The sequence below is a fragment of the Cyprinus carpio genome, chromosome B19 (genome assembly GCF_018340385.1).
Source record: "Cyprinus carpio isolate SPL01 chromosome B19, ASM1834038v1, whole genome shotgun sequence".
Classification (NCBI taxonomy): domain Eukaryota; kingdom Metazoa; phylum Chordata; class Actinopteri; order Cypriniformes; family Cyprinidae; genus Cyprinus; species Cyprinus carpio.
The window spans coordinates 15,512,562-15,532,590 of NC_056615.1; the positions used below are offsets into that span (position 1 = coordinate 15,512,562).

At 38.9% G+C, this 20,029-nt stretch overlaps 1 protein-coding gene across 1 annotated transcript in view; it reads left to right on the forward strand.

Annotated features, from left to right (window-relative positions):
• Positions 1-377: 377 nt before the first annotated feature.
• Positions 378-20,029, forward strand: part of LOC109110959 (syndecan-3-like) — a 30,311-nt gene continuing 10,659 nt past the window's right edge. The window contains exon 1 of the mRNA XM_042745306.1: positions 378-781. Coding sequence (XP_042601240.1) covers positions 725-781 — 57 coding nt within the window. The 5' untranslated portion in view covers positions 378-724. The remainder of the gene's footprint in view (positions 782-20,029) is intronic.

Genomic DNA, 20,029 nt, shown 5'->3' on the forward strand with positions numbered 1-20,029 from the left:
ACTGAGCTCAATAATGTAGTCGTCTGAAGGCATCTCACCCATACTCATACAATCAAATGTCAGATAACCAAAAAAACTGCCACTTTCATTCTGGTACTTGTTGCTCATGCACCAAACACTGTTAGCAGACCTTTAATTTTACGTACATATTGAAACACCACCCAAAAAACATTATAAATGACATTAAAGTTGACATTGTATTCACTCAAAACAGTAGCATGAAATTATGTAAGCGGTATTATCACTGCTTACGGTGTCCAAACTACTACAGACAAAATGTTGAGGGTCTCGGGAAGCTCTGATGGAAATCGCGATAGGGGAGGAGCAGGGAGAGGCAGGAAAGAGGTCGATGCTTGACTGGGCTGCAGGGGGCATCCTCAGCCGCACGAGGAAAATCCACCCAATGCCCGTCCTCCTCTCACACACGCCATAGCGTAGAAAAGAGAAGGAGAGAGAGGAGTTCTGGTCTTCCCTGCTTCCATATCCATCAGGTCTCAGCCACTCAAGTCAGATCAGAGAGGAGGAAATCATACGAGCTGCTCCTCCTCGGTCTTCGCGTGGTTTTGCGGGGATTTGACCGTGCCGACGCGAAACGGATGTGCCGACGCAAGCGCCTGCCCTGAAGTTGGATACCGACAACGAAAGGTTTACTCCTACCTAGTCCCTTGAAGAGGAGCGCGGAGACGAGAGCGGGAGCCCCGTGTTTTGCTGCGTTCGGAGCACCATGAAGCTCCCGTGCTGGATGGCGCTGGCGCTGCTGCTGCTGGCGCAGACTGCCCTGGTAAGAATGACACTCTATTGTGATCCATTGTTACGAGAGGGCGATTTACCGCGGGTCACACGCGCTCACAACATGCCCAACGTTCACATTCGGAATTATGTTCGTGTATGCTTGCGTTAATCTTTATGAGAGAGTGTGAATTGTAAGGTCATTAATTAGGCGACGGTAGCCGTGTGCTGCTCGGTTGTAAATCTTGGACGCGACCCACATTCTCTCGGCTGACCGCAGACAGCGCGTCTCTGGCGGCCTGGGGAGCGCTCCGAATGGGCTGGAGAAAGCTCTGAGCTGGGACCTACGAGCCAGCCACAACCGTGCGGATTTCTCCTGGGCACCTTTGCCTTGTTTGGCCATTTTGGGCTGGATGTGGGTGGGTAGGTGGGTGTGTGTAGATGTTGTGGGTCAGGGACGCACCGTTAGTCGCTTGTCTGATTACACTGGCGAGAAGAAGCTGGGGTGCGTGCGTGTGTGTGTGCGCGCGTGTCCGGAAAAACTATAGTTAACGCGTCGCATCTAATTAGGGTTTAATTGCAAGCCCTTTGTCCCTCATGTTTGCCTGTCGGTGGTCCCTCCACACGCAGGTTCTCTTTGTGGTCAGGAGGGGTCGGTGGGTTTCAGACATGGTCGGTAATTACAGCAGGGCTGCATTATAATGGGGTTGTACCGGAGGTGTTGGCTGTCGCCGTTCGGCGGGTGATTTTGGCCGGAGATGGCCGGAGGTGGGGTGAGCGGGGTGTGGAGGGGCGGCAGGCTGCGGGGGGATGACGTCATTGGGCTTCGCGGCGCGCGAGAGATGAACCCAGATTCAGAAGGGGATCGGAATCATTCACGTTTTTTCTTATTTCTTACGTTTAAGTCGTTTATATGATGTGCTCTTGAGAATTCGAAAAGCGCAACACAGGATCCACCTCGAGACGTGTGTTTACCTTTGAGCTGTGCGCGCGAGGAAATGCGTTATGATGAAATCCTTTAAGAAAATCAGAACATAGCTCTCAGTAAAGTATTTACTAGGGATGCTATGATTTTTGTTACTGAGCACTTGTGTCGAGTCCAAAGCCCTTCTTTTTAACAACTGACTGGTAATAATAACACACTGGTGGTCGCAAACACTACAGAATGCAACAGGGCCCGTCCACTTTTTCAGTGGCTTGGTTCCAGAAGTATTTTTCCTACAGGGATATTTTAAAAAGATCTGTTTAAGCCATTTACTAAACCAGCCAGCTACAAGGTGAATTACAACATTACAAACTTTGATTTGAAGCAAAGAAGTAGTGACAAAGACTATACTGACAGGCTTTAATAATCAATTAAGAAATACAAACCTTGTGGAGTTTTTCACTTTATCTACATTAGGAGAATGTTGCACTCTATTGAGGACTCTATTATCGACCATAATTGTAAATTGGTTGCATGAAATAAACTTTAGTTTTTTTTTGCCCACAGTAGTTTATGAATGCTCAGTTTTACAGGCATTTTTATTTTTCCAATCTAGATATAAAAGTTAACCCACCATATATGTAAACATACGTGCAAAGACTTTTAAATGGGTTAAAATGACATTCTTTGCCCTCATGACCTTGAAACTTAAACTTAGATCTCATTCAGCTGACTTTTTTTTCTTTTTTGGAAAACCAGGTTATACAGAGTCCTTAAGTTAGCAACAAACAAGTGAACTTGCATTGTTTTCATTCACTTTAAGCAAATCACAGTGTAGATTTGAAGCAAGTTTACTCAGAGCACTTGTGTGTCTTTGCGTCTAAGCAACCGTTTTTCTTGCCAAGTGTCAAACTGAGATGTCACAAGTCACAATGGGGTAGCTGATGAGCCAGATTACACGCTACCATGCAAAAAATACCCAAATTTAGCTGGTGGCGTGTGTTTATTTCATACCCATCTTGCCCACTCAAAATGAATCAACACACTTGTAGTATAGTGCATGATTGGTTGAGTTGTTGTGGCCACTTCAAACGGAAGTGTCATGTGGATCAGGTCAGTGGTGTCATATCCTTTCTGGCTTTGTGCGCCAGAGATGGAGTTTAATTTAGATCTGGGAATTGAGCTCATGGTAACACATCCGCTCTTGAGAGTTGAGCGTGTATGTGTGCATTTTAAAGGATCATGTTGGACTCCTGGGTTCAGCACTGAATCAGTGTTTTGTGCTGTAGACGACAAAGACAACCATAGAGAGGGAGGGAGATGAGGAGGAGAAAATGAGTGGAGAGGAATGTGTAAAGCAATTTGACACAGGAAGTTTCTGCTGCTGACTTTCTCACTGTATAAAGGACTTGCAAGTGCTAGACAGTGTTTTAAAGTTTTGTTTGTGACATGCCTCGCTCAAAGTCTGTGTGGCCTGTGAGGAGGATTAGCATTGCTTGGGAGAATAAACCAATATGGGATTGGAGCCAAAGTGTATGGTTTATGCAACATCATTTAATCACCCTCGTGTCCTTCCAAACATGTATGGTTTTCTGTTGCGGAACAGAAAGGAAGATTTTTGGGAGAATTTTTCAGCTGTTTCTGTCTAAACAATGCAAGTCAAAAGAATCCAAAACAATATTAGACGCCACTGGTTTCCATTGTATGTGCAAAAAATACAGAGATATTTTTCTAAATATCTCCTTTTGTGATCCATAGAAGGAAGTCATGAAAATAAAGAACATTTCTCAAATTTGTCACAAATGATACAGTCGTTGACATACAGTAAAGGCAGCATTTCAGTAGCTGGTTTCCAGTTGCTGAATAATCTGAGTGCCAGTGCATTCGGCTGTGTCTCTCGGCAGCTGGGTGTTAACAGCCCCGCGACCCAGAACCCTGCTGAGATAATCACCCTACAGTCTGAAAGTCAGTTTCTTTCCCGTTTGAAATGATCAGAATGATCAGGTTGTTGGGGCAGGCCTCTGACCTTCAACATAAGAGGGAGGGATTTCAGCAAAAACAGTCGGCAGTTATGACACACCTGACTAAAATCCAGTTGCACAACAGGGATCGTTTGGTTTTGGAAGAATTTAAAGAGAAACGTTTGACTTCGTTTTGAAATCTATTCAAACTTTTGGTTTCTTGGAAATCTGAGCACAGTGTGACACACAGATCTTCGGGAATTGTAAAACAAGATTTTTTTTTTTTTCTCAAGAGACAAATGTGATAGAGTTATTTTAACACAAACATTTGATTTCAGTTGGTTCTTAAGCAATTAAATGTGACTTAAACACTTTAGTCTGAGTCAAATTTCTCCACTACAGGTTTCTAGGTCTGTTAGTCTAATAATGTGATTGTAGCTCAGTACTGTCAAGCATGTAAACATGTTAATCGGAAAATCCCAAAACCCCAGTGTAGCTCAGTTACAATTTGGCATGTAAATGTAGTTTACGTCAATAGTGATATTTATAAAAATGTCAGATGTCATTCTCACAGAACTCGTTTTTCAGTTCCATTCTGCCGTTAACATGCTACATAAACATACATGCACTAGACGGACGTGTTTGACTGTGGTGATCGTGTCTCATGTCTTGACACGCATGATACAGTGTTTTAAAAATGCGCTGCTCAAGTTTAAAGTAGTTTGACTTTTAATGAACCCGTCTCTAGATCTCGTGTTTTTTCCTCAATCCACTTCCCTACATTTCCCAGTTTTAAATGCAAAAACATAATCTATGTGAACAGCCTCATATGTTGCTTTTTCCTACATAAAAAGCATCTAATAAAGCTTGTCAGTTCTCTAAAGCAAGTTCTGCATATAAATTTGAATGTTGAATTTGTTCCTATTTTGGCAAAGGATGTTCTCAGACACTTTTATTTAAAGCCAGTCCAAATGTTTAACATCTGACCACTCTAAATTTCTCCAAGCAAATCTCAGTACTAGCCACACTCTGGCAACAAACACTGTGGTAATTCCATGTTGACATAATAAGCGCATTTCCCAAGGCTTCCAGCTGACACTTAGTGTCACTAAAGAAAAGAAAACCTTATCGGATCCACCAAATGGCACTGTGTTCTGGTGTGAAATCGTTTAATTTAGAGGTGTCAGCCGAGGAGGTTCACCTTATCAGCCCACCTGCTTCACATAAACTAAATGAGCCACATCACGCTCACCTCCCTTTGACCTCCTCACATCCATCAGCCGCCTCCTGCCCGATAACCTGAAGATGATGGATGCGGGTAGGTGAAATCTGGGTCAAATCATTGCAATGTGAGAGTGTCGTTCATTCATTCAGTTGGAAAAAAAGCACTTGTGGATTAATCTGAAGGAATGTAATTGAGGTTTTTGTGACATGTTGATTACCACAAATAATAATTTTGCCTCGCCTTTGCTTTCTTTAAAAAAGCAGAAATCTGTTGCAGTGAGGTGCTCTCAAAGGAATAGCACTAATCTGTATGTGCAAGAAACAGTAAAGCCACAAGGCGTAAACAACATGACTGTTAACATAATTTTAGTGTGGAAAAAATCGCTTCCTAACCTCTTCTGTGTAAAATTATATTTGGTTTTACTGGATATAAAATCTTAAACCTTAAAATTACTATATAAATGACTTACAGCTTAACAAACTTTTCAGCTTTACAGCTCGAATAATACATACGTTTTACAGATGTAAAACTGTAAGCTTCACATTTCAACTTTTTAATCCTCCAAAAATGAGCACCATTTACTTTCCTTGAAAATGCATCACTATAACCTTGATTCCTGCTATTTAAGCTTATTCAGTTTTAAAATCAGTTTTGCTATATGCGGCATAAATGAAATAGTAACATGCATACAGGAAAATAAAACAGCAACACCAACTACATACAATTGGCTAAACCTTAGAGAACGAATGGAAAAAAAATATATATATAAAATAAATGTGTATGTGTGTACATGTGTACACGCACACACTCTATATACCAGGATAAAAATGTGTATAATGACATGGGTATTGCAAGGTAAATATTACACCTATGGAGTTTCACCATGAACCACATAAAGAGTGTAAAGATTTCTGCTTTTTTTAAAAAGAAAAAATAGGGATGATTCAATATTATATTTATGCTGGCAATGATTGGATCTCATTCTGTTGTTCACCCATATCGAACCTGGAATATTCCTTTCACACCTTGACCTGTGAGGCAGTAGGAAGAACATGCTGTGATTGAATATTACAAGCTATGATGCTGTACTGTAGAAACCCATTTTAGGACCAGAGCTCGTATAGCCACGCAAAGAGAAAAGAGAGAGGGATGAATTGCTGAGAGAGGTGGAAACAGAAAGCGGGAGGGAGAAAGGTGGAGACTATCAGGGCTCGTTGCTCTTTCCCAGGAGACTGTGTACCTCTACCTGTTCTCCACAGTGTCACCATGACAACGGCAGAGCACATCTCCGTCACTGCCATATCTCTGGTCTCTCCCTTCTCATTCTGTCATTCACCCTTTTTCTCTTTCCCTGCTTGCTCTTTTTCATTCTGTCTCTCTCTCTCGGTCTCCCTCGCTAATTAAGATGCGGCTCCGGCAGTCTGGTGGGGGAGGGGAAATCACTCCATACCTGAGGGAGAGAGAGAGAGACTGGCTAGGAGGAAAGGGACACGTAAACTATTTTACAGTCGGATGTGTGGGCATTGGTGCGTTTATAACGGGCTGGAGTGTAATGTTTTTTACGGGTGTGGTTTTAGATGTGCAAATGGCAGTTGCGATCGGTATCTCAGGAAAAGCCACAGCATGATTGAATGTCTTTCCCGCTCAAAAATGACGAGTGCATTTCTGTCCCAAATTTCTGTGTGCTTGCGTGCGCCATGCTATAATAAGAGCCTAAATTAGAGAGCATTGGTAGGAGGCGTTCCAAAACCAAAATGAGTTTTAAGATCCCTCACCAAGCCGCTCTATAAATATGAATACAGCTATTGTAGCCAAACAGGACAGCCCTTGCCCGGAGAAAACGTGTTTATGCGCATGTGTCCTTCCTTTTCCTCCTACTCCTCCTTCCCTGTCTGTTTGTTTGTTCTGCAGATGTTCTCATGGCCTCTTGCTTGGGGAAGGGGTTGGGGTAGTGACACGTTTCCGTGGAGATCCACGAGGATAATTGGGTTAACGAGAAAATGGGGGCGTGGCCGTCTGCTCCGGGGACATCTGGAATGTCATTAACTTTCCAGTAGCAGGGTGGGGCGAGGTGAGGGCCAGACGAGCGTCTATAGAATGTTAAAACAGCCCTGGAGTTAATTAAGAATGAGTAATATTTCGATAACGCTGGCGGAGCGTGTCAGATGCGATGTGCAGGCCATTAATCAACAAGATTTGCGTTTATTATAAAGACAAATGATAAACTGCGTTGAAGTAAGTGCTTTCATTCATTTGAGAGCACGCATTCATGCATTTAATGAGATGGCCTTGTGAAAAAATATAGCATTTGTTTACATATACGTTTACATTTAGGCAGTTAGCAGATGCTTTTAATCCAAAGCGGCTTACATAAGAGAAACATCGCAAGCGTTTTACCATTCTGCTGACAACATTATTTGTAGCTGCACACAAAGTTTGTGTGCAGAGAGAATATGGACGTGTGTATGGCTGTGAGACCATCACTCCAGAAAGTGTTATCACAGTGAAAATGACGTCAGTTAATAAATGAGTCCAGTGAAGGCATGACCTCATCTGTTCAATCTTAATTAACCGACAAGTGCTTTTTGGAAGAAAAAAAAAAAACAGTGTAGAGCACAGGATTTGTCACGTCCAGACCACAAAACTGATGAGAGAGGCTTGGTTGGAAATGCAGTGACGGGATTTAAAACTTTCTGAAAGCGTGCAGCTTATGTTTGCATCTCTGTGAGTTACCGTGAAAAAATGCAAAGCGTACACAAGACAAATGAGTCCTGAAAACTTAAGAGAATCGGTTCAGAATGCTTTTATCACACTCGTTTAAAACTAAAACATGATACCGTTCACATGTTGGGACAGTACAATTTGGGGAAAAATGCATTCAGTAAAGACATTTATAATGTTACAAATGTTTTCTATTTCAAATAAATGCTGATATTGCTGACATTGATGATGTTTTTGAACACCAAATAAGCATATTAGAATAATTTCTGAAGACTGGAGTAATGACTGCTGAAAATTCAGCTTTGCCATCATAGGAATAAATTACATTTAAATATATTCTAACAGAAAACAGTTGTTTTGAAATGTAATAACTATATTTTTGATCAAATAAATGCTCTGTGAGCATAAAAGACATTCAAAAATTTTACTGGCCAACTTTTAAATGATAGTGCATGTGTGAACTAAATCATATTTAGCTTCAAAGCGGGACTGATAACTGTATTCTGCTGCTGTGTGAACATAACCTATATGCGTGTGGTATGTCTGAAGGGATTTCCTGGCAAGAGGGACTTTACATTATTTAGTAGTCAGTCCCCATGGTGGATGACAAAAAATGTGTGAGTGTGAACTGCAGATATACACATATAAAACTGTATTAGTGACTCTTGCAATTTAGCTTATTTAAATAGTTCAAAGTTCTGCTTTGAAGTATTTATCCACATCATCATAGTCAGTCTGACTGAATGATTCTTTAGGGGGTTTTAGTTCCAGTGGATTTATGTTATATAATATGACTCTGCATAGCCGAACTGACGCCAAACATTGAGATAATAGTTTTAAAATATTTATTATTCACACACGCTTTATTTTAGGGATTTATTTATACAAAGTAAAAACTCCCAGATAAGAGACAAAGAAAAAAATGAGCCTGCAGCCAAAAGACAAAAATGTGTGTGAAAGCACACGCATAAAGTAAACTGTCAGCACACATCTTTGAGGATTTAACACTGTGCATCGCTTAATCCATTTGCATTGTCTTTGTTTCTCAGCCTGCATGTGCAAACGTGCACAAAAGGTCATCCTCACCTTCAGTATAACCTCTACTGAAGCTTAATCACTCAACAGTTGCCCGTTTTTGAAGCTCAAAGACTTGTTTGAGTGACGGAGCTGAAAGATTTGTGCACATTGATGTGCAAATTAACGGTGTGTCTTTGCAACTCAATAACCAGAACATCTTCCTACAGTAGGTGCAGTCAAAGAGAATAGAATACACAATACGTGTCACTCGTATAGTTTTGAATGGGGAAAAATGCCATGCTCAATATGGCCGCTCTATCGAACAGAGCCCCGAATTCTGAGCAAAAGAGCCAATCGCTAATCGGTAAAGTCAGAGCGTCACTCCAGCTGCCGTTAGAAGTCCCGGTTTCTATAGAAACAGTCAGAATATCTTCTATAGAAACCATAACGTTTTATTTAACATTAAAGGGTTACTCCACCCCAAAATTAAAATTTTGTCATTAATCACTTACCCCCATGTCAAAGGTTCATTACCTCATAAAAGCTTTGTTCGTCTTCGGAACACAATTTAAGATATTTTGGATGAAAACCGGGAGGCTTGTGACTGTCCCATTGACTGTCAAGTAAATTACTTTGTCAGGATCCAGAAAAGTATGAAATACATCTTCAGAATAGTCCATCTGCTATCAGTGGTTCAACTAGGGCTGGACAATATATCGAACGATATGATCATGCGCATCTCGTCAGTAAAGCCATGATTAACGGTAAATCCCCATCACCTGCTTTCAAATGGAGCTGCAGTTAATACACAGTGCCGTAGTTCACTGAGAAGCTACGCTATATCGAGTTCATTATTGAAGATGAATCGCCTTTGATAATGAACTCGATATAGCGTAGCTTGTCAGTAAACTACGGCTCTATATTGTCCAGCCCTAGGTTCAACCGTAACGTTATAAAGCAATGACAATACTTTTTGTACGTGAAGAAAACAAAAATAACAGCTTTATTCAACCATTCGTCTCCTCTGTGTCTCTCTGCACACCGTAGTGCCATTTTGGAGAATATGAGCTGAATGCAGGCAGTGTACGCTCTTCTGTGTCAGCTGCGCCACAAGGATGCGCTGTTTTCTTTCAAATCAAAGGGTAAATACACGTAGAAAGCATATCCTTGTGGCGTGGCTGACTATTCTGACGATACTTTTTATACTTTTTATACTTTTTTCTGGACCTTGACAGTGTATTTTACTTGGCAGTCTATGGGTCAGTCACAAGCCTCCCGGTTTTCATCCAAAATATCTAAATTGTGTTCGGAAGACGAACAAAGCTTTTTCAGGTTTGGAACGACATGGAGGTAAGTGATTAATGACAAATTTTTTCATTTTGGGGTGGAGTATCCTTTTAAAATCACCAAAACTTTTTTTTTTAAACATGTAGCCCTTCAATTTCCATTAGCTGTGACTGTGGCCTGCATACAAAGATGATTAATTTCAGTACCAATCTTTAGTCAAAAGATGTGCACTGACTTCTCAATGCATACTGCAGTACAAGATGATGTAATGCACAGCATTATTGCACACTTTACTGAACAACCAGTGTAGGTTGTTTTTGTGATGGGAGAGAGAATGCTATACTTTGTATTTATCCATCAGATTTTGACAAAAACAAGCATTATAATCTGTACCACTGACATGATTGTGAAGTTGTTTTAAAAAATGTGATAATGTCAGAATGTTGGCTGAAGAGATTCTGCGCTGCTCAGCCAGATTCTTGAGTATTTGATAAGAGGGATCTGGCATACACAAACACACACACACAGCTGATGAAATGCAGACTTCTGTCAAGTGTGGAGAATGACTAAGAGAGAGACCCTGTAAATAACAGATATTTCAGTTTCTGCACAAGAACTGTGATATTACAAATAAATGGTGGAGATATAAAAATAAACATTTTAAACTGTTTTTCTTTTTGAAATTACATTAATATTGTATGCACGTCTCCATTATGTGTGTAAAGGAATATTGACATGTCTTTTTTTCCCCATTGAACACAAAGGATGTAATTTTCATTATTAATTTAAGGTATGTTGCTTTGATTTTGCAAGTCACTAAACCAATTCACATTATTTTCTAAGTGTGTTATTGATTATATTATGGACGATTAATTCATGATTATGCTTGCATTTTTACAATTTGTTCAGACAAAATAAGAATTTCTGTTTTTGGGTCAACAGCTCGATTAATGGCTGATCTTGTCTCAGTGGTCTGACAGTAGAAGGCCACGGCCTGAATCATCAACAATCTGCTGGATGTCAGGTTCACTACAGATATAATGGAGTTGATGGATTCTGACTCAAACGTGATGTCAAGGCTCACGCTTGCACCTCCCCCTTCATTTGGCCTCCAAGTCAAGGGCTTAGGCCAAGATCAGTGCTACGCTGTCATTGCCACAAACACTGAATGATAGTACAGCTGATATTGCCATGACTGTAGCTAAAATGAAGGTCCTCTGGCTGTCACAGCTTTACTGTCAGTGGAATAAATGTGTCAGTAAAGTTCATTTATAGAGCACAGTTAAAATAACCAAAGTGCTGACCAGCAATATAACATTAAAAACTTCCAATGCCACAGCGAAAAAGAAGGAAGCCTGCAATTAAAATGAACTGTACAGTTTGTTTTTAGGGATAACTTTTGTTCATTTCATTGTAGAAGGCTTATTAAAACCACTGAACTGATCCAGCTAGGAATAGTGTTACAGGAACAGAAACAAGAACCATAACATAAAAGTCTAGAGATGGCACAGTGGCAGATGTAGACATTTACATGAAAACTTATGCACAGATCTGATATTTGACACACTTTTTTCTTGACTTGAGTTTAGAGTCGGTAAGATTTTAGTTTTATGCTTCTGCATAACATCTCTCATGCTTACCAAAGCTGCATTTATTTGATGATAAAAACAGTAAACTTGGGAAATAATTTCATAGGTAGTGTAGATGATGCCAAAAAAGCCGCATGCTGGCAGATTTATCAGTCTATGTAGTTTTTACAGTATATTGTCACACAAATGCTCATGCTGTGTCTCCATCTAATTTATAAGAATAAATGAATGTCACAGTGTCTCAGAATATCACCGCTATTTGTGAATAATTGCAATTACCTAAGGTATGATTATACTTTGACATGTCAGTAATAAGAGCAGTTGTGTTTGGAAAAATGTGACTGTCAAGCTGAGTGCACACTGTTTTTCCCGTGCAGTGATTTTCAGTATAACCCCAGATAAACTTTCCAGAGGGAACAAATGGATGCATGCTAAATTCTCATTGAAGACACGCTGCAAACGTGTTAAATAGCTGCCTGTTATTTCATGCATTTGTAAAAGCAGGTGGAGTGTGAAAGCGAGAGAGGGAGACGGATGGAGAAGACCAGAATCAGCTGCCTCAGTCAATCTATTTTTCTCTCCGTTCCTTCCTGCTAATCTCCTCACTTATCATGTTGTGCATGGAAAGTGATATTGATCGATATGAGTTAAGTGAGATACGCGTCCGCTTGGGCAGATGTGCTGGAAAGCAGATTATGCTGCTGCTGCTAATCCACAAGTGTAGGGATGAAAGATTACAGCAGAATCACCTGCTGGAGGTAGAGCAAACTGACACGCAGACCGAGAAGGAGAGAGAGAGTTAAACACAGTCACTAAAGATTACAGAGAGAGAGAGAGAGATGTCCCTACAGCAGAGCTCCAGTCCGGGGCTAAAATGGTTGCTTAAATCGGACTAGAAAAAATTGTTTTGGGTGAATCAGGATCATATGAGCAAGTTCCTTTTAATGAATCAGTTTAATTTTTAGTTCGACTCACTGAACCACTGAGTCATTTTAAGTCCAGTCTGATTAAAACTGAAAAGATATCTATTGTTAAGGCCCGTTCACACTAAGAATGATAGCTAAAACAATAACTATTTCAGCATTCTGTTTATAATAAGAGCATGCTATAGTTATGACGGCTCAAGATTGATTCTGACACGCTGTCAGTGTTTTTATTGTTCTTCAGCTGGAAAAAATGTTCTGAAAGTGATTTCAATGATATTGTTCCTCTGTGCCATTATCATTATGGTTGTAGTGGACTATTCAAATGATTTTAAAAACCAGATCTTTATCGTTATCATTATAGTTATCATCCTTGGTGTGAATGGGCCATTAGTCTTTTCTCTTTAGCTTTGCGAGGCTTGCTAATTACCGACATATTCACAAAAGTTTTGTTGCAATAAATGGTATTTGAATGTTTTGTTTCAGGGGTCATTTAGTCTGGAGGCCTGTGGAGAGTGAGATAACGTTGAGAAAGTCCACTGCATTCGTGATCGCATTCGCTGTATATTTGCACTCCTTTAACTACACACATTCCATACACTTCACTTTTATTTTTTTTGTGTTGAAAAGGAAGGAGCGTGTGACGGGAAACTGCATTCCTGCTTTAACCTGATGTTTTTAATGGGCGATGATAACCCTGAGATGAATTCTGGTCAGATGAGTCTCATTCTGAAGCAAATGTGACTTTCATTTATAATGCACATGCACAGATGCGCACATCACATGATGGTTGAGTAGAGGTTAATGATGTGGGCTGGCAACCCAAAGCTCAGGGATTCTGAAATGGAGCGTCAGACAGATGCCCTGTCATTACTGCGACCTTAAGTAAGACTTGTAACCTCAAGTTACTCGTGCAGGATAGTCCCTGCAATTACTGTACTGTATGTCACTAAATGACATGTAACATAATCTTTGATGGTGTAACAACTGGATTTGAATGATATCCACTTCTTTTTTTATCTTTCCACATTGCAAAATCATTGTATGCCATGTGTGTATATATATATATATATATATATATATATATATATATATATATATATATATATATATATATATATATATATATATATTATATATATATATATATATATATATATATATACACACACCATTCAAATTTGGGGGTTGGTAAGAATTTTTTTCTTATGCTCACCGAGGCTGCAATGCTTAATTGAAATAGCAATCTTTTGTTGCTTTATAAATGTCTTTACTGTCACTTTTAATCAATAAAATGCAGGAATGGACATTTTTTTAAAATATTGTATTCGAATATTTGTGCTCATATTTGAATATTTGTTTATTTAAATGACCTTTAACGAGAAAAACGTCAAGTTTTGGCACTATTTCTGACTCAAGCTTGATTAGGCATTATACACAACATTATTTGACAAATGTTACGTTATATCAAATATGCACATTCTCAGATGAATAGGCTTGACAGACCTTCCAGAGACGCAAAGATAACGGTGTGCTAAGCAATGATCCTTTTAGCGCTTTTTGTTTTCTGTTCTTCAACCACTCTCCCTCGAGGAAACTTAAAGGAAGCATATGTCACAAGATCATTTGGCAATCATAAGCTCTCTTCTCGGCCCACTCAGGGTACAGCTGCGCTTACCTGCAGTCGTGAATGCAGTGATGGACATCTGTCTTTCTTCAGTTCATGCAATTTCTCATTGTAGTGGTTATATTATGATATAATGTTATCAGTTTCACTGATTCATTTAATCAAGAGTAATTAAATATTTTAAAAGATCATTTAGTTAGATCATTTTGAGTAATAATTCCAAACTTCGTGATGCAGACGAGGACATTAGGGATGGGCGAATCAATCCTGAAGTAATGATATGTCGATTCTAATGCGAGTATTGATACTCAAATAAAAAATATCGATACTAAGGTGTTTTTATTTACCAGTGATTTTGTTTAACAAAAAATTATGCATACAATATACATTAAATTGGACGAATAACCTATGTTAGCAAATAATTGTGTCCCTTATGACAATGAACCATGGTTTTCCTAAAGTTACCATAGTTTAACTATAGTATTTGTAGATTTCCATGGTTACCACTACAGTAAACATATTTTAACCTTGTGTAAACAAAAATATAACCTAATAAGTTTCAATTAAGGCATATCCAATGTTAAAATGCATTTCAAATATAAAGTTAAATAGGTATTATTACCCATTGTACTCTTAGTAATTTAAAGGGGTGATATGATGCGATTTCAAAATTTCCTTTCTCTTTGGGGTGTTACAGAGCGGCAACCTCGCACTCTTTCTCGTGAAGCCAATAAGGAAGGGACTAAAACTGTAATTCATCGACTGGCTGCAAAAGCGTGTCAGTCCCATAGACTCCCCATGTTAAAATGCCCAACTTTACAGCATGTTTACAGCCTGATGCAAAAAAATGATTTTGGTCTATATAGCTAATTTTGCGCGCTGCCAAGATGGCGACGGCCCGCTCCGCACACATTGAGCTTCAAAACCGCTCTTGAGGAATCTATGGGTGATGTCACGGACACTACGTCCATGTTTTTATACAGTCTATGGGTGTTACAAGCTCTTGGTGAATAAAGAAGATCTGTAAAGTTGCTAAGACTAAAGTCTCAAATCCAAAGAGATATTCTTTAAAAAAGTCCACGCCCCCATAAAACATCTCGTTCTTACACGCCCCCACATCTCTACGTCACTGTTTGGGAAGATTTGCATAACGCCGCCCAGATGTTCACGCAAAGAAAGAAGGCGTACCTTTTATTCTCGTTGTATTATTGTTGCTGCCGCCATGTCGTATAGACGCTGTGTGTTTCACTGTGAATGCGAAACTACTTTGTTTGGCCTTCCAAAAGAGGATGATATTCGCTTCATCATGCCTGGGGCTGATCCGTGCTGGTCGCTGAGGAAATACAGCTGTTGTAAAAGCCTTGTACAAATCGAAGTGTTTCAGAAGGCGGGGCATAGAGGAGAAACAATAATGTATAGTATGTGGAAAATAATGTGTTTTTTTTTTTTACCTTAAACTGCATAAACACCTTTCATTACACCAAATACACAAAATAATGTTCTTTTTAGCAACATCATATGACCCCTTTAATAATTTAATAAATTTCATAATCTAAAACTTCAGATTAGAAGTATCGTATTGATATCTATATCGACGATACTGGCCATTAAAAGTATCGGTATCATATCAAAAACAAAATAAGTGGTATCGCCCATCCCTAGATGACATTCTGTGATCAAATACAATTAACTTGTGAACGCGATCCACAGCGCCACCCAGTGCATTTAGTTATAACTGACTTAGTTTGCATGTTTATAGGATTTATAACGGATTCCTGCATTTACAGCCAGCAAAGCAACACAGAGTATTTTTTTTATTTTTTGCGAATAATAAATACAGGGCGAATGTTCGAACATTCAACTATTTGAGTACACCCCTAATATAATGCATTCTTGCTGAATAAAATTATTTCTTTCAAAAAAAGAAGTTTCAGATGCCAAACTTTTGAATAGTAGATCCATCTGCTTCACTTCATCTATAAATTCATAGATGGAAGATGAGAAAATGCCTGCCAACCCTGTACACACCTGTACACACATGGAATACAATGCAGTGTTTATCTCTCAGAAATAAGATACAAAGCAGTCACTTGTGTGGTACCTTTTATAAAGGCACTAATACGTACTTTTAAAGTATTAATAGGCCTGTGTACCATTTAGTGGTAATTTTTTTTTAACTCTTGTACCTAACTAGGGTACCGCCCCAGTGACAGTTTTGTAGAGTATAGGTGTCCACGTGACCGTTTCCATTGCTTACCTGTTTGTTTGAATGTTTGCTTTTGAGAACAAAACTCCATCTGTTGATTTTACTCACCTTTAAAGACATGTTGAGCCATTAACTGATTGTAGCAGGACATAAAGTTTAACTTTATGCAAAAAACAAACAAAACGGATATAATATTGTTTCCTAAATGATGATCTCATTACATAAAATGCGCAATCCTTTGATTGGTAAGTGTGATTCTGTAATGGAGGTAGATGCTATTAAATACTTGACAGTGGACCAAATTTCCACAGTGTTTCTCATCCACTTCTGTACTCAAGTCAGGTATGCTGTTACTGAGCAACAACTCTCCATAATAGTCCAGAAATGCTCCTATTGCACTTTCAGGGACTGCTATTCTAGAAAACCTGCCGTCGCTCTCATTCCCTCAGTTCTATGTACCTTCTCCTCCTTTTTATTTGTGCGCCAAAATTGAGATTGTCCCCAAAGATATGGGAAATGAGGATCTCCGGGCACATACAGAAGTTCAGACACACACACACACTGAGAACAGCAGGGGATTCTGGGATAGGGGGAGGACTGTTCATAATCACAAAGACTGGCCACACACACTCGCCATTTACATGCACACCCACATACTCACAAAGGCAAGCCATTCCCTAGCCCCTGGCTGCATTTTTTAGCTCCTTTGAAAAGTTTCTTAGAAACACAAGAGAAGTTATGATCCACAGGAAGCCCCATCTGCTTGAGGAGAAAGAGTTCATTCACCCAGACACACACGGACACACAAATACACGCACAATACCATCCTTTAAACTTCACAAACGCTGCACACTCAAATCACTTGATCTGCACTTTTGAGTTTATTACAAGTCTGTGTGACATCAGTCATGTTACGCACATGCTGCCGCGAGTTAACCCTGTTTTACCCTGTTATCCCAGACAGCAGTGATTCCGGATGTTTTAGGCTCGCTGTCGTGTGGGAAGAGCGGTCATGACTCGGATAATATACCATGAAAGTGTTTCCATGGCAACTTCTCAGCAGAAAGCTTTCCAGACACTTTCCCCACATAACACTTGGAAAACCCAAGCCAAAACTGCCTTAACTGCTCATCCAATCCAGCAAATCGTTTATTATCGAAGTTCAGATTTCTCTTCTAACACAGAAGCCACTGTTTTATGTTTGAGTAAAAAAAAATGACTCTTACAAGGAGCGTAAATTAACATTTTCATGCATTTATTTACTTTAATACACATTTTTATTGTGAACAATAATTTTTACATTTTAAATTTTCTTTTTTTAATGTATCCTTTCTCTCTCTTTCAAATTTCTATAGAACAACATAGAACAGTTTTTTAACAATAGTTATTAACTTAAATTTAAAAAGTGTTATTCATGTTCTTGTATATATTTATGTAATCGATTTTTATTTTTCAACCCGTCCCCTCCAAACACCTGTCACTATTAACCACCCAGTTATTTCCAGATCAATTAAATATAGCTCCACCCTACAATTGTTTCTCTTTTAATAATATCCTTTTTTTTTTCATTTAAAATTTCACATTAATGAAGTAAAGAGGGTTGCTGATTTCAAATTTAATATTTTAGTTTTGTAAAATGTATAATAATTTGATTATGTGTCCGACTTCGTTGATTAAACCAGGGATAGTTTTTGTCACCGCTTCATAAATGCTTAATACTTGTATGCTTTGGAGGATCTCTTATACTGACACACACAGCGTCTTCCCCATATGGGCATCCGACATGGTCCTAATCCCGTGGGATTATGGGATCACTTGCTGGTTGGATTAAGGATTGTCCCACAGAAACAGCTGCCCACTTCATACATGTATATAACATGCATTTCAAGAGACAAAGTTTAAACTTGAGGGTCAGAGGTTTTATAGGTGGAGGTGCTGTAATGCATTTGTTTTTTGATATTTGTCTTTAATTGGCACATGTAGATGTGCATTCAGATATTTGTGTATGCCTAACTCTGTGGTAATGAGGTCATTACCTAGTGACCAAGTCACCTCTTAACTTTACTTACAGAGTGATCTCTCTCTCTCTCTCTCTCTCTCTCTCTCTCTCTCTCTCTCTCTCTCTCTCTCTCTCTCTCTCTCTCTCTCTCTCTCTCTCTCTCTCTCTCTCTCTCTCTCTCTCTCTCTCTCTCTCTCTCTCTCTCTCTCTCTCTCTCTCTCTCTCACACACATTCTCTCTATCTCAAGTCATACTCGCAGCTGTTCCTCTGGAAAGAAGCCAGAAAAGAACCACCACAAATTTGGCAGAGAAAGAGAGGACAATACTTATATATACATTTCTATGCATTATAGCTGCACAATTATACAAATCCATAATCAAAATTGTGTTTATGGCTGCCACGGTTACGTAAATTTCAATTACTGCATTCCATTATAAATATATTATAATTATTCAAAGAAGTATTTTAGAAAAACAGTTACATTTGTATTTAATAAATTTTATGCTGCTAAGAGAAATTTGATTTACACGTACCCATTGCACAAAATAAGCATTATAATGCAAATTTTATAAATCAAAATTAAAAATAATAAATTCAGTATCAAAGAAAACTGATAATTCATAATCGCACAGCCCTACAGTGTATTTTTTGTCATTATATGCCGCCAGAGGGATGGATGTTATATTTATATTTGACTCTAAAAAGCTTTTATCCACACCCCCTCTCTATCTTTACGCACACACACACACACAAACTGTTTGTGAAAGAACCCTTGCTGTGCGAGTCAAATCTACCCCTTAATCATATCGTCGACCAAATTACACCACAAACCAACCCCACCATTACAGGGGAGGATACACAGACATACACAAACACACAGTCTATCCGAATATGCATACTGGCTTAGTCTTGCGTCTTGAGCACCAGGTTTTGCAGAGACATATGTGATTTGGAAAGGAGATCCGGTGCATCTGCAGCATGTATTTCTGAGTGTTGTACAGGTTGGAGAGGAAATCGCATTAGACCTGATTGCGTTTAGTGAATGGCCTGTGGTTAATAGCAGTTGAGATTGAGGCACAGTGGGATCTGATTCCCTGGTGTTCACATGCACATTGAGCTTAAAAAAAGATCAGCGCAAATCCATAGCACTATTTAGAGCTGGTTTAGTTGATAAAATGGCTAGAATAGTAACTGGAATCGCTTCAGATTGCTAGTATGTGTTTGGCACTAGAGAGGCTGATGTACTGTAGTCAAAATAGTCACAAAGATTTTGCAAGTAATATAACATTATGCACTATGAATATTGTGGTGATTTAAATGTGCTTTTTATCAGGCTATTATAATGCCCTAAAGGTCCTTCCTTGTCTCATAACTATATCTGAATATGAGAGCATTAAGACAGAGATACATCTCTGGTTTAAACTTGATGCGTTTCAAACTGTTTCTTTGCCTCAAAATGGTAATGGAAATATGTGTTTGTTAATATATTTACATATTTTAATAAAAACATGATGATGTTGTTGTTGTTTTAAAGAAAGTGATACTTTTATTCAGGAAAGACACTGATCGAAAGTGACAGTAAAGACATTTATAATGTTACAAAAGATTAAGATTTCAAATAAATGCTGTCTTTTCATGGAAGAATATTTATTTTCTACTAAATATTAAGCAGCACAATGTTGATAAGAAATATTTCTTGAGCACCAAATCAACATATTAGAATGATTTCTGACGGATCTTGTGATACTGAAGACTGGAGGAATGGCTGCAGGAAATATAGCTTTGCCATCACAGGAATAAATGACAAAACATTGTAATC